At 53.1% G+C, this 14,807-nt stretch overlaps 1 protein-coding gene across 1 annotated transcript in view; it reads right to left on the bottom strand.

The window, feature by feature from the left end:
• Positions 1–334: 334 nt before the first annotated feature.
• PYROXD2 (pyridine nucleotide-disulphide oxidoreductase domain 2) overlaps positions 335–14,807 on the bottom strand; it is a 29,217-nt gene continuing 14,744 nt past the window's right edge. The window contains 14 exon segments of the mRNA XM_081823670.1: positions 335–598; positions 1,333–1,453; positions 2,974–3,080; positions 3,787–3,941; positions 6,098–6,254; positions 6,496–6,568; positions 8,100–8,125; positions 8,128–8,233; positions 8,635–8,776; positions 10,851–10,948; positions 11,045–11,070; positions 11,073–11,102; positions 13,166–13,237; positions 13,240–13,318. Coding sequence (XP_081679796.1) covers positions 528–598; positions 1,333–1,453; positions 2,974–3,080; positions 3,787–3,941; positions 6,098–6,254; positions 6,496–6,568; positions 8,100–8,125; positions 8,128–8,233; positions 8,635–8,776; positions 10,851–10,948; positions 11,045–11,070; positions 11,073–11,102; positions 13,166–13,237; positions 13,240–13,318 — 1,263 coding nt within the window. The 3' untranslated portion in view covers positions 335–527.

The raw sequence follows: 14,807 nt of genomic DNA, 5'->3' as shown, positions 1-14,807 counted from the left end.
CTATGGATGGCTTTGTGGCTCGTTAGGGAATTGGGTCCTTTCTTACAGTTTGCCAGGAGCGTGATAGCAATAGATGAGCACCCCCCCAGGGCAGTCCCCTGGTCTAGCTGGTAGTGGGACTCTGCAGTGAGTATGCGGTGCTTGAATTAAAGCCTTCTGCGGGTCATATGGACTGTTTGCAGCCGAGGTGAGAAGGCTGAGTATCCTAGACAAGCTTATCCCACCTATTATTATTACATAGTCCTATGCACTTACGAATACGCAGAAAAAGCTAACATATAGGAAAAATGCAAATATCTACTCATACATAGAAAATATATTTTAAACCCCCCCACAAACTATCTATATAAAACACTGCTTTTAATAGAACAAAACCAGTTCATCCAGGAAGTCAGGGGTGCAAGGTCAACAAGTATCAAATGTAACCGGTATGTGGCTTGAGCACGAGGGCTTGTCAGCCCCCAGCCATATCCTGCGGCCCTGACCCAACGGGGACTTAAAATCTCAAGGTCAGAGTTGGTTCAGGGTCACATGCTCTTGGGGTCTCTGAAGACGACATGGGCTGCATTGCGTCCAGCGGCTCCCATGACGCCCCCTCCTGGAAGCCAGTCCCCCAGGAACCTAAGCTGTGCTCACAACCCTGCCCAGGGAGCCTGCAGGGCCAGAGCTAACAGAGAAGCCGAGCATCGGTGCCCACGGGCCGCTGCTCAGACTGCGGGCATCAGAAGCCCTAGGACGACTATTAAGACAGATTCCAGGCTCACCTCCAGGCTTCTTCTCCCAGAGCTCTGGGCAGGGGGCCCAGCGAGCAGTCCAAGCAAGGGCCCCCCTCAGTCTGGAAGTCAATGTGCTGGGTGGTGAAACTGACTCAGGGTGTGAGGGGGAAGCTGTGGGGGTACAGACCTCTCTGGGACGTGTCCATAAGGAATGGCAGCCTTGGCGAGGTCTGTTAAGCTTGGCATAGAGGCCGGGAAGAATTTTTAAATTGGGAAACGCAACGTTACCAACGTTACCAGCCTGTACTGATCTAAACTCTGGAGGGGGGATTCAGGGACATGGGTCTCTCTCAGCCCAAAGTCGGCATTTGGAGAGCCGCCTCTGCGACCTATTCTCAGGCCTCGTGAGGAGGAGGTGTGAGCTACCCCGAGGGTGGAGGGTGCAGCCAGCTGGCAGAGGCCCCGGCTGCTCCTCGTTTCCTGAGCGCTAAGAAGCCTGGGTATGGGGGATGACTTGTTCTCGTTCCTGTGGGACTTCCCTGCTCTCCCTCCTCTCCCCCTGCCTGCCGCACTGCCGATCCCAGCCGCACAGGGAAGGGGGCCCCGGGGCACTCACCCGGCTGGGCACCACTTCCGCAGAGATACAGGCCTCAGAGGGGACCGCGGTAGCTGGAGTGCGGGGGCTCAGGGCGGGTGAAGTAGAGCTGGTCCAGGGTCATGGCACAGTGGAAGATGTTCTGCGGGAGGCGGGGCCGCAGTGGTTAACGTAGGAGTGTTAGGAGTTTTACAGCCTCTGCAAGTTTCTCCCCCTCCTCCCCTCCCAGGAAGGTTCTTCTCCTTCCAGCATATTTTCTTGGATTCTTATGAAGCAGAAAGTGGAGGGGAAGAGAGAGAACAGGTGCATGTCCTTGGGCTGCAGATGGAGTTTTCCAGAGGCACTTTTCAGGAGGAAAGAAAGGTGAGGAGCATCTTCAGAGTGGGAAGGAACTGAAAGGGGAAAGAAGAGGGAGATTTTAAGGGTTTTACTGAGGTCAATAAATCCTCCTCATTGTGTTTGAAAAATGGAGGATTTGACTTATTTTGGTAGCCTTGGCCAAGAGCCTGGGCCCCCGGGGGTTCATGTCCCAGCAGAGTCACTGTAGATGGCAGACAAGGGGCAGGGGACTCGAGCTCAGTTCTGCTCCCCTGGCCGGGGTCCAAGCAGCCAGGACATGGGGAGCAAGGGCCAGGGGGAAGGTCAGACTTAAGGGACAGGTCTGGACAAGAAGACTGACACCTGCTGGATGTCACCACAGGGATGTCCTTCCTGCTAACCCTCCCAGCATGTCCCAAGCTGACCTCATCCTCCCCTGCTGAGTCTGCTCTCTCCCACCTTCCCCACCTCGGAGGGCGGCATCACCTTCCCTGCCTGGGCCTCCAGGTGGACCCTTCCCGTCACCTCTGCCCTGACCTCTGCATGCACAAGGTACCGAGACCCCTCAGTTCTGCCTGCCCCACGCCTCCCATATCCCTCTGCTCCATTCAGTCCCCACTGCCTGGTCTCCTGAGCTCTATTCCTGGACCAGCGCTGTCCAATAAAAACATACCATGAACCACATGTGCAATTTTTATTTTCTAGGAGCCACATTAAAATTTAAAAAGAAACCGGTGAAATGAATGTCAATAATATATTTTATTTAACCTAATAGATCCAAAACATTATCATTTCAACATGTGATCAGTATAAAAATTATTAATGAGATGTGTTCCATTTTTTTTATCCTAAGGCTCTGAAGGTTGGTGGGCAGGTGGCATGTGCAGCCCACCTCCGTTTGGCCTCACCCTACGGGAGCCACCAAGAGCCACATGAAGCTGGTGGCTGCCATAGGGACCTGGCCTCCTAGCTGGTCCCTCTGTCCCCAGTGTCAGCAAGGTTTTGATAAATCAGAAAGTCAAGTCCAAGGACGTGCTGCCTTAAGAGGGGAGCTCCCTCTGAAGAAAGCCAGATGGGAGAGGTGGCCATGGATGTCCAGACAGCGGGGGCCATGGACCTGGTGACTTGCTTATCAGGCACTGTCTCTCCTGTCTGATCTCCTCACTCTTTCCCACTCCCTAGGTCAGACTACTTCTCTGTCCCCTTCCACTGTGGTCTCTGCACCATCCTCCCTTCCCGATACAGGCTGGGTGTGGAGGGACAAGAGAAAGCTGAGTGGGCATGCCAGGGGGTGGGGATGCAGGGAGAAGAATGTGACGAGGGACCCCCCGGTCTTATACTCACCCCTCCAGGAAGCCTGAAGATTCTCTCCAAATCAGGTAGTGTGAGGACGTCCCTGCCCATCACGGAACCCTTGAAGCCAGGAGCGTAGGCCTTGATGCAGTCAAACACTGGGTACCAAACAGCAGAGAAATGAGATGGTGTGAGGAGGAAGAAGATGAGGCGCTAGGATTGTACAACTTGGCCAATTTATGAAAATTCATTAAACTACACACTTAAAATGGGCTTATTTTATCATACGCAAATCATATCTCAATAAGCAAAAAATAAAAACAGTCCATGGGCAAGTAAATAATTCATTACAAAGGCCTGTGGGTCTACCCCACGTTCCCACCCGCTCACCCCAACCCTAACCACAAAGTTACTTGTCTCCCATGAATATGCAAAGCTTTCTTCACTTCCTCGCTTTGCTCAAGTTGTCTCTTTGCTTGGAATGCCCACTGCTGCCTGGCCAACTCCTATTCATCCTTTTAAACCCAGCTCAAATGTCCCTTCCTTTGGAAAGCTCTCCTTGTCTCTCTGGCAAATAGCTTCCACCTTTGATTCACATAGTACGTTGTATTGTAAGATTGGTTTCCCCCAAACCGTGACTGGACTGTGAGCAACTTAAGGAGAGGAACTGTGTCTTTTAGGCTTTCTTTGCCCAGTGCCTGGCCCCAGCAGGCATTCACTGTGTTGGCTCAGGTTCCGTTCGGTACCAGTCGGTACTTCTCTTCCTCTGGGACAGGACTTACCAGGTGTTAATCCTGAATGGGGCAATCAGGGGGGGAGGGGTCCCAGCTGTCACTGAGAAACAGGACGGGCTGCCCTCTTTACCTTTGTCTGCATATGCATTTCTCTCCTGCTCATCCCACACCTTGCCTCCAGCCAGTGTGTAGGGCGTGTACTGAGTGAAGAGGGAGACGCCATGGCAGCCGGGGGGAGCCAGGGTGGGGTCCAGCGAGGAAGGGATGCAGAGTTCAATCAGAGGCCTGCCGCAGGGGGGAGGAGAGAGGGTCAGGTGTGAAGAGAAGCAGCCGCCCCAAGGGAAGGGGCTGGGAGTGGCTCCGAGGTGACAGGGACCGGAGGAAGGCAGGCCTGGGGCGAGATGAGGGGGTGTCTGCGAGGCTGTAGCGGTTGCTGGCCCGCACGGGCTCCGTGCCCCCTGGGACGGCCCAGACCACCCCGGAGGAGCTCCCAGCCTCAGATGCACAGCCCCCACTCTCAGGTCCCACGTAGCCTCCCTCCACCTGCGTGCCTGTCCCCACCTGTGTCCACCGCCCCCTGCGCTGTGACGGGCCCAGCAGACAGCACACACGGGGGAAAGGGCCAGGCCCAGGGCAGCAGCCGTCAGGCGGCTGATTTCAGCCCAGGTTACCCCGTCTGCACACCTTGCCCTGAGCAGCCTGTGCAAACCAGAGCTGCTGGGGCTGCAGCCACCCGCCAGAGCCCCGACGGTCTCCCGCCCCTCCCCTGCTTACAATGCCACGTCTACTCGGAGCACGCCGCCCTCCAATCTCCAAATATGACCACCTTCGAGGCCGCGTGAAACGCCCTCTCTCCCCGCATCCCTCACTTGCGATGTGTCCTCGGAACCTGGATGTCCACTAGGCATCTCCAGAGTCACTTGTCCAAACCCGCATGCCTAAAGCCTGCTCCTCCCCGCACACACCAGGTTCCCCTTTTTTATAAAGACAAACACCTTCTTCCAGTGGCACTTCTTTTGCTCACACCCCACTTCCTGTCAGCAGCAAATGCAGGCAGCTTCACCTTCAAATACCCAGTTATCTGGCCACTTCTCGTCACTTCTGCCGTCCCCACCTTGGTCCAGGCCACCGTCTTCTGTCCCTTGGATTCTGCAGTAGTCACCAATTGCAACAGATGCCTTTTTTCCTCCCAACAGTAGCCAGAGTGGTCTTTCCAAAATGGAAGTCAGGCTTGGCACAAACTTTCCAGGAGTAAAAGCCAGGAGTGGCTGACAGGGCCCAGCTGCAGCTCTGGGACCCTCCCCACCTCCCCTCGCTCCCAGGTTCTCTTTCTCCAGCCTCTCTGGCTACATCCCTGTGCCTCCAACACAGCAGTCCACTCCTGCCCCAGGGCCTTTGCACATGACTTGCCCTCTGCCTGGATGTTCTTCCTCAGGTATTTATAAGACCTTTATTCTCATTTCCTATGGGTCTCAGCTCAAACACCATGCTGTCAGAGATGCCTTTCTTTCCTGACCTCCTTATGAAGACTAGCGAACCATCTGCTCCTCTGACTTATTTTTCTCCATACTATCAGTGCATGTTTGTTGATTGTCTTGCCTTCCACCATAGAAAGTCAGTGAACCGAGGGCAGAAGCCATGTTGACTTTGCTTGCTGCTCTGTGCCCAGGTCCCTGGGCTAAGCCTGGCACAGAGTAGAAGCTCCAAAATATTTATGAATGAATAAATGGACATTGCCTTCTAGCCTTCTCCCAGGGTGCACATCCTCTTTACACCATGCTATAAGAATTTGTGTGCCTGCCCTGTGATAAGCTTTGTGTCTCTTTCAGGCCCCTGCCTGACCCCAACTCCCCTAACCCACACTTAATAGAGAGTCCCACACAGAACAGGTTTTCAACAAGCTCTGGGGGACAATTGACAGTATAGAAAGATACTTGCTCCTGAAACATCCCTGCCTGTCTCCGAAGGATGGAGATTCAGCTGGGCTGGGAGGTCGGAAATGCTTTTAGAAGTTTTGCATGAAGGCGGCTTATCAGAGACAAGAGAATATGGAGCAGCGAGATCGGGTGAGTGTGTGCCCTCTGATGGGCTGCTGAGTCAGAGAGACCTCTTCTCTCCCAGAAAGCATTTTCTCCAGTTCTTCCCAAATGCCAGTGCTGTTCTCTCTGCAATCCTTTGCCCCTTCTGCTAATCTGTGACACTTGGCTGCACCGCATCCTACTCTTTACTCTTCACCTGCCCTGGCCCACAGACTTATCGCCTGGGATGAGCTTCCTCTCCTTGGAACCTAAGTATGGATTGAGGTAGATCCTAAGACACTGTGACTGTTAAGTACCAGGAGGAAGAGGCAATCCCCTCTGTGTCCAGATAGTCACCCACCCCTTCCCCAGCCCGTGTGTGTAGGAGTGTCCCAGGGGACACAAAGCCCAGGGCCCACCCACCTGTGGGAAGGCAGGCCGTCCACGGCATCTTCGAAGGCCTGGTGGGGGAGGAGTGTGTCTTCACAGTTCAGGTGGATGGAGCCCTGGTGATGGGGCAGTGGCTGGCTGCCGGGAGCACTGGGGGCCACCAGGAAGTCAGGCAGCCTGCCGACAGCCACTGAGGGACCAAAGAGGAGGGCGAGGGCCCAAAGGCCTCGGTCCTCGGCTTCCAGGATCCTCCTTCTCTGCCCATCACCCTGCTCACCCAAGTGGTGGATTGGAAAGAAAAAGTATGGGGGGGGCAGGGTGGAGGCGAGGGAGTAGAGATGATGATATAAGTCAGTTTTTCCAAAACTGGGAGATTTCTCACTCAGATAATGTCAAAAGAGACAGCTTTGCAATCTGTGTGTGCCTCTTACCGTTGATCTTGGTAACAGGTGACTTGGTGTCCAGCTGGGAGATCCTCTCCATGAACTCCTTAGGAAGCCATTTCTTGAAGAAGGTTCCATGAAAAGACCTGGGGATGGCCGAGGCCCCAAGGGGGCTGCCTTCTTCCTTTGCTCAGGATGGTCCCTCAACCTCCACTGCCAGGAATCCTTTCTATCCTTCAGAGCTCAGCCAAAGCACATCTTCTGTGAAGGCCTCCTGGATCCCCCCTGCCCCCAGCTCATCACTAACCACTTCTTCCTTCGAATTCTGCTGGAGCAAATGTAAGTGGTCCACACCAACTCCAACTTTGGATGTGGCCAGTGGCCTGAAGGCCCCTTTCCTCCTCCAGTCTGTAAGCTCTTGAAAGTCTTTTTTTTTTTTTTTTAAGATTTTATTTATTTATATGACAGAGAGAGGCAGCGAGAACAGGAACACAAGCAGGGGGAGTGGGAGAGGGAGAAGCAGGCTTCCCGCTGAGCAGGGAGCCCGATGTGGGACTCGATCCCAGGACCCTGGGATCATGACCTGAGCCGAAGGCAGATGCTTAACGACTGAGCCACCCAGGTGCCCTGTAAGCTCTTGAAAGTCTTGATTATCTCAGAATTATCTCGACAAGATGCTTTTGAACTGATGTTTGTTGAATTTTCTTAGTGGAATCACTCAGAAAAAGTGGTGCCTTGTTCCCCCAAATAGTCCCAAGAATTGTTGGAAGATCCATACTCATATATATATTATCATATGTTTTGGTGACAGGGAAGGTGCGATCAGTTGCCACAATTGCCCCCAATCCTCACCCCTCCCTGTATCCACACACCTTTGTAACCTCTTCCCACTGTGACTCTGGGCTTGGGACAAGGTGAACGCTAGCAAGTAGGATGCAAACAGAATCCTGAAAAACACGTGCATGAGTGAGTTTGCTCACTTTTGCCCTCTGCCAGATTGGAGAACATGCCTCACTTATCATACTGGAGGATGAAAGACACATAGAGCAGAGCTGGTCAACCTGGTCATTCCAGCAGAAACGGTCTTGGACCAGCCACAGCCAGCCCGCCTGGGCACATGAGCGAGGCCAGCCAAGATAGCAGGGCCCACTAGTTGACCCACAGCTGTTGGAAGGTGCCTGAGCAAGCCCAGATCAGCTGAACTCAGCCAAGTTCAACTGAATTCTCCAGTTCTGAGTGCTAAGTCAGTATTTCTTATTAAATGCCCAGAGGCTGTGTGGTTGTTTCACGCGGCCTTGATACGGCCATAGATAACGGACACAGACGGTGGAACCAGAGTTGGTTAGAGCAGCGAATCAGGGTGGTAGGAAAACTCTGGATTAAAAGTCAGACCTGGGTTCTAACTCTGGTTCTGCCAATTGCCAGCTGCATGGCCTAAGTCACCTCATTCCCCTGGACTTTTCTCCCCACGTGTGAGGCTTCTTCCCTGTTTGCTACCTGCCTGTTAGGTAAGGGAGAGAAGGACTGGCTTCCCCTAGTGCAGAGAGAGCGGGCACTTGCATCTCCCATCCTCATGTAGTCCTGGCGCCCTTGACCAACACCTCCGCTCCCCCATCTTGGCAGACATCTTGCCTCCAGCCCCCAGGCCTCACCTGTGGTGTCAGCTTCAGGAAGCTGGCTGTGGGGATGTGTGGGACAGCACCACTTTGCTCCTCAGCTCCGAGCCATCTTGCAGCACGACTCCTTGGATGTGCCCTTCACTGCTCACCAGCACTTTAGCCACTGTCTAGAGCCCACCAGAGCGAGACCCCGGAAACCCCCCAGGAAGGAAAATACAGGTTGGATCTTGAGGGATCTCCACTGTCTGTGCTGCTCCTGGGTGCTCACAGCTTCCGCATCTGAATCCACCCTGCTGGGCTCTGCGGCAATGTGGTGAAGCCTCAGCCCACCCACTCCAACGCAAAGACTCGGCTTGAATGGGGGCTAGGGGCCAGAGCATTCAAAGGGGGGTGGTCAGAAGAACTGGGACCTGGTTGACAGCTGCTCAGCCATTAACAGGCTGCACAAACTTAGCCCCTTGATTCCAAAGCCCCACTTTGTGCATTGGTAAAATGAGGAACCCTCTGAATTTGACATTTGGTTCCATACTGGGATCCATGCAAATAATCGGGGTGGGGGGAAATTCACCTTTTCAGTGAAGATGCTTGCTCCGTGTGCGGTGGCTGAGCTTGAGATGGCATCAGAGAGGGCACCCATGCCACCCTGGACATAGCCCCAGGCCACTTGCATCCCCTCCAGGCCCCCCATCACGTGATGGAGAAGCACATACCTGAGGGCAGACCATTGGGGTCAGTGGTTGGAGGTGCGGTTTAACTCCCCAGAGCTCTAGGTGCAAACAGTCTTTTCTTTCTGGTACCTTTAGCCTCTCCCTGTCCCCGTGCTGCCTTTCCCATCAGCCTTTAAATGGGCTCTAGGCTCCTGTAAGGGCTTTTGCCTCACGCCCTACATTCTCTCCCCATGCAAACGTGTCTGCGCGCAGAGCGTTAGCACCAACCACACGGCGGCGATGCCCAAACCCGCAGCCCTAACTCTCTCCTGAGCGCCAGCTACCCAGAGATCCCCACTTGCGTGGGGTTTTCTGGCTGGCAGCTGAAACCCATCTCCTTCCCCATTCCCCAACCTGTTTTTCCTTCATTCTCCCCATCCTAGTGATGGCAGCTTCCGTTTCCCACAGAAAGCTGAGGGCCAGTCGTGCGAGTCCCACCCATGCCTCACCACCTCCATGCCGTCAGGCGCCATAACCCTGCCTCCCAAAGAACTTTCCAGTTCCCCCTCCCTGAGGCCTCTTTCCTGGGCCAGGCCTCTCCTCCCTTCCTTCAACTCCTGCAGTGGTGTCCTCCTAGTTGGACCACCTTCTCCCACTCTTCCTTCCCTGAAGACCTGGAGCCCCATCACAGACTTAGCCAAGTCCTGCCACTTCTCTCCTTGGATGCCTTTGCTGGCTCAACATTGCTCTCAGGGGCATGGCCAGTTTCCGGACATGCCTCCAGGGCTCCAGCCTCATTCCTCACCAAGCTCCCCCTCTCAGCCTGCACCCCTGCCAAAGCAAACCTCCACATGGTCCCGGCTCAGCCCCCAGCATTTGCACGGGCTGATCTGGCAGCCTAGAAGCCCCTTCCTCCCTTGTGTCTGTTTAGCTAATTCCTCCTGTCCTGAGAGTCTCAGATTAAATGTCTCTTCCTCATGGAGGCCTCCTCTGACCCTGGACAGCGTTGCTTCCCTGCCCCACCCCCATCCCAATCCTCACAGAACTCCACTATCGTCATTTGCTCTGTGTCTACCCCTCCTAGGAGGGTCTCAGTGCCCTTCATGCCCTGGCCCTGCACCTGGCACAGGTAAGGGCTCCATCAATATTCACTGGAGGAATTAATGAAGAAACAAATTACTTAAAGGTGCACTTCACACACTGGGCAGTAGCTACGCCTCCCAGGGAGCCACAGAAAAAAGGACAGGAGGCCCCAGTGGAAGATGCAAACTGGCTGGTGGATCATAGAGTTGGCCAAGGTAGGGCAACCATTGCCAACCCCCCTTTTCCATGGCCCTGGGGAATTCGGAGCTGGCTTAGTGTGTGCTGAAAAACCCCTTCCAAGGGTGGTTCTCATCCTTTGAGAGGAAAGCCACATTGACACCTTCTAGCTGCATCTTCTGATGCACTGGAAATGGCCCAACACTTGGCAGCCTCCTCTATCCCAAGACACAAGCGCACACACACGCACACACACACCCTCCATTCCTGCTCCTACAAGGGGCTCATTAAGTCACGCCACAGGTACAGACTTCACTGGGTCTTGCTGCCCCCTCTTGGCTCGGCTGTCAACATGCCCCCTCACAAAGGGAAAGGCAGTGCCCCCCCCCCCCCCACCGCCATGAAGGCATCTGTGCGTGTGTGTCCTGGGACTCCAGGGAAAGGATCTGTGGGGGACAGAGGGGCAATGGAACTTTGTGGGAGGAGAAGAGATAGAAAGAGGGGAGAGAGAGAAGAGGGGTAGAAGGGAGAGAGAGAAAAAGGAGGAAGAGGAGGAGGAGGAGAAAGAGAGCTGTTCATGTTGAGCTATCACAGTGGGAGAGAAGCTTTTCTCGCTGGAGCATTAGGGAGAAGTGGCTAAGAAGGAAGATTTTGGAGGCTCAGCTGGGAATCAGCTCTGCCACCACTAGCTGTGTGACTTGGGGCATGACCTGTCCCTACTCTGAACCATGGCTCTCAGGTGTGGCTTTGAGGGTTCGATGAGTGCCTGGCTTCGTGCCTGGCTCACTGGGAGAGCTTGGTGAGAGACAGCTGTTAGCACTTTTGTTGGGAGATTCACTCTGCTACCGCTGCACCCCACCCCCTGCCCCGCACTCACCCCCTCCCTGGAGTGTGGGGACTTGTCATGGCTCCAATCACAGCATCCGTGGCCAGAGTGGCTTTTAGAGGCTTGGACTCAAACCACTGATCCAGCACCTGGGACAGCAAAATGGCAGGGAGAAGGGCATAGGGGCCCCGGGGAGAGAGTCCCCTTCACTGTGGGGTCCAGCCTGAGGCTGGGGAGCCCCTCGCCTTTGTAATTGGAGCTGTGAGGACTAATACCTGGGCAGCTGGGCTTCCAGCACATGACCTGAAAGAGAAGACCCATAAAACGTAAATTGAGACAGGAAAGAAGGAGTCATTCCAATCTGCGGTATCTCTGTTCTTATTTCTTTATCTGTAAAATGGGAGTAATATTTCATATCCCCAAGAGCTACTATGAGTTCTCTGGGAAGCTACAATAGTAGCTACTATGAGTAGCTACAATAAGCTATATTTCATATCCCCCAGAGCTATATAAGGAATAAATGACATATGTAAAGTGTTTGCAAGTTCATAGGCACTGAATACATTTTAGTGGTTGGAATTATTTTGGGAAAAATGTTAACTTGTACCTTAGTCCCTTACTTCGAACTCTGTAAGGCCCATCCCCTGGGAGGTAGCCAGCTAGGCCGGTCCACAGCTCTGAAGCTGATTCACACTATCTCAGAGAGTAACTGGGCAGTAAGGCCCCAAGGGCATGGATCGTGATCTCTAGCAACTTTAGCCCCAGTGCCTGGCTTAGTGTGTGGCACATAGCACTTGCTTAATAAATTTTAACGCATGAAGCTTCTTGGACTGGTCCTCTGAGAGGCCATGTCTACTTCTGGCATTTGTGATAGATTCTACTGGTCCTGATCCTTCACTCCTCCCCATAGCCACACACTTTTTCCAAGCAACTCTGCAGTGCCTCCCACTGTAGCTGGGATGACCTGCCCTGCTCCTTGAGTCTGGGCTCACCCACGTGATTTGCTTTGGCCAATGGGATGTTTACAGATGGGAGGCAAACAGATGCTTGAAACTGGCCCACACATTGCGCTATGCTTCTGCCATTGACGTAAGATGGCCATGCCTGGGCCAGCCTGCTGCTTCCAGGAAGAGGGTGGGAAGCACCTGGAGCACAGCTAGCCTGGCTGATGTGCCCCACCCATAAACCCACCTGTGAGACCAGACCAGACTGGACTGTGCAGACACGTGAGAAATAGGTTTATTTTTACATGCTACTTGAGTCTTGTAGCTGTTACACAGCAATTTTGTAGCCATAGCTAACTCATTCAGCACTTTTCTAGACTGCAGAAGCTAACCTGGTCTCATATCCTGGAGGAATGGCAGAAAATAGCAGCATGCTTGATGAAATGTCCCTTCTCATACCCGTGGCAGACATCACTAATTCATCACAGAATTTTCTCTTGCTGAGCCCAAATCTAGCATCCTTCCGGTATGGGGGCATCTCTTCAAACTCTCTTGGCCCCTCTCTCTTATTCTAGCCAAGACTATGGTGACAAGCTCCATGCAGGCTTCAATCAGCTTCACACGGTAAAACCCGGCAGCATCTCACCTCAGATCTGTAGGATGTGCCTCATCATTTCTTCCCCGGGGGGCGGGGCACCTGGGTGGCTCAGTTGGTTAGGCGACTGCCTTCGGCTCAGGTCATGATCCTGGAGTCCCGGGATCGAGTCCCACATCGGGCTCCCTGCTCAGCAGGGAGTCTGCTTCTCCCTCTGACCCTCCTCCCTCTCGTGCTCTCTGTCTCTCATTCTCTCTCGCAAATAAATAAAAAATCTTAAAAAAAAAAAAAAATTTCTTCCCCGGGGTGTCCCTGGCACCATGACAGGACACCCACAGGAACCCACTGGGCACCCATGGATGCACTGCCCAGAAGTTAATGCTCCAGGTGGGAGTTAAACCCCATGGGGCACTCTTTGACCAGTGGGGGACAGAACCTGATGGATAAATGTTTCCCCTTTTTTCTCTTGGGAACGGTCCTGATGTGCACTTCCTAAGGCCCCCTGGGTGGTCCTCCTAGGATCCAGCACCTGTCACCTGTGATCCAATAGCACACCTGGGACTGACCCTTCCTCTTTCCAGTTTCACTCCCCCTTTCCTTGGGGTCACCCATCAAAATGAACTACGTGCATACAAGGCTTCACCTCAGGCTCTATTTCTAGGGCCGCCAGGCTACTATCTGCTCAGCAGAGTGCTCTGGGCAGCCCCTATTCATGGACGGCAGTTGGCAGGCTTATGAAGGCTCAAGCTCATGTCCAATCATCAAGAAAATGGGCTCAACATCCTGAACGTCACTCATCATGCCTGATGCCTGCACTTTGGACTTACCTGCCTGCAGCAGGGGCTTGAGCGTGGAGAGTGACTGGAGCCTTTGCAGCAGGGAACCCCTCTGGAAGGCCTCATGTCCACGGGGACTGCGTCCAGCAGAGGGTCTATGGCTAATGCCAACTGATTCATGAACGCTTCATATTTGGGAAAGGCCTGGAACAGAGAGCTCTGAGTCAAGGGCCCATTGCTTAGCATCCCACGAGGACATTGCCCCCACGCTCTGACCTCCATCCCATCCCCACATGGCCTGCGGCTCCTGGCCAAGCCTCCGTGGCTCCTCAGGCCTCACGCCCAGCCTTGGCTCAGCTCGGCCATGGAAAATTACTCCCAGTTCCAGGCCTGTGAGCTGACGTCAGCACTAGGGGGAGGCCAGAGAGATCTTAAGCAGATGGGCCACCAGGGTGGTGGCAGGGACAAGGGGTTATGCTGGCTGAGACCAGCCGTCAGCCACAGAAAACTGGCAAATATCCTAGCATGTGGTCTCTGTGATAAACCAGAAAACCACTTAAAGTTTCTTCTCTCGGTCCTGTCTTTCCACATATTACTGGTGGAAGTAAGATCTCTTCCCCTGTATTGCAGCATGATGACTGTTCTTTCCTGGTCGTCTGCAAATCTATGTCCTCTTGACATACACAGAAACTGAAGCCTACATCCCTTCACTCAACAAGCCCCAATAACAGAATCCATTTCTTTTCTCTTTTCTCCTTTCTTTTTTTCTTTTCTTTCTTTCTTTCTTTCTTTCTTTCTTTCTTTCTTTCTTTCTTTCTTTCTCTTTCTTTTTTCCTTCCTTCCTTCCTTCCTTCCTTCCTTCCTTCCTTCCTTCCTTCCTTCCTTCCTTCCTTCTCTTTCAGAATCCATTTCAATAGTGTGGTTAGAACACACCCTTCCTTCGCTGCGTGAGTGACAGGAGCATGGATGGATGCCTGTTCCACCGGCAGCCCTATCTTGATCCCCAGCCCCCAGCTTTCAATTTTTGGTTCATCTATACTAATGAATATATCCATAGAATTTTAATAAGGTTGCATAAAAAAAAGTTCTGCACTGAAGTATGTTTGAGAAGTCTTGATAAAAATGACCTTAAACAGCCTACAGTAGGCCCTCCATGTGGCAACGTGAGAAGACAAGACCAGAAAAGGGTTTCCTTACTTTCCACAATGGGATGTGGCCCCTGCCTCCTCCTATGGCCACTAGCATGCCAGCCACTGTCCACCAGGCCCAGCAACGTGGCCTCGCCCTGAATCCTCTCCAGTGCACCTGGGCAGTTCAGGGTTTTGAGGAGAGGGTGGAGGCCCTGGCCCCCAACCCACTGCACAGAAAAGAGGCCGTTTCAAGAAGCAAGCTCCCCAGGTGATTCTGATCATCAGCCGGCTTTAGAAGCCACTGATTGAGGAGAGCTACTGTGGGGCCGTGGTTCTCTGGGTTTTACCCAACACTAGATTACAAAAAGCAATGGGATAGGAGTTCATGCTGTGCCTTCAGCTTGTATTTAGGCTTGGTACAAAAATATGTCCCTTCAAAGAATCTATATCTGCAAAACCAGTCACATCAGGTCCGTAACATTATTCAATGGCTCATATACATGAAGCTACCCAACAAATTCCTTATAATGCAATCCCAAGAAAAAAATGTGCATTCTCCATCA

Source organism: Leptonychotes weddellii, chromosome 6, assembly GCF_054177405.1.
Source record: "Leptonychotes weddellii isolate Sample4059 chromosome 6, ASM5417740v2, whole genome shotgun sequence".
Taxonomy (NCBI): Eukaryota; Metazoa; Chordata; class Mammalia; order Carnivora; family Phocidae; genus Leptonychotes; species Leptonychotes weddellii.
Note: the sequence above shows the minus strand (reverse complement) of the source record. Positions and strands in the feature narration are given on the sequence as shown.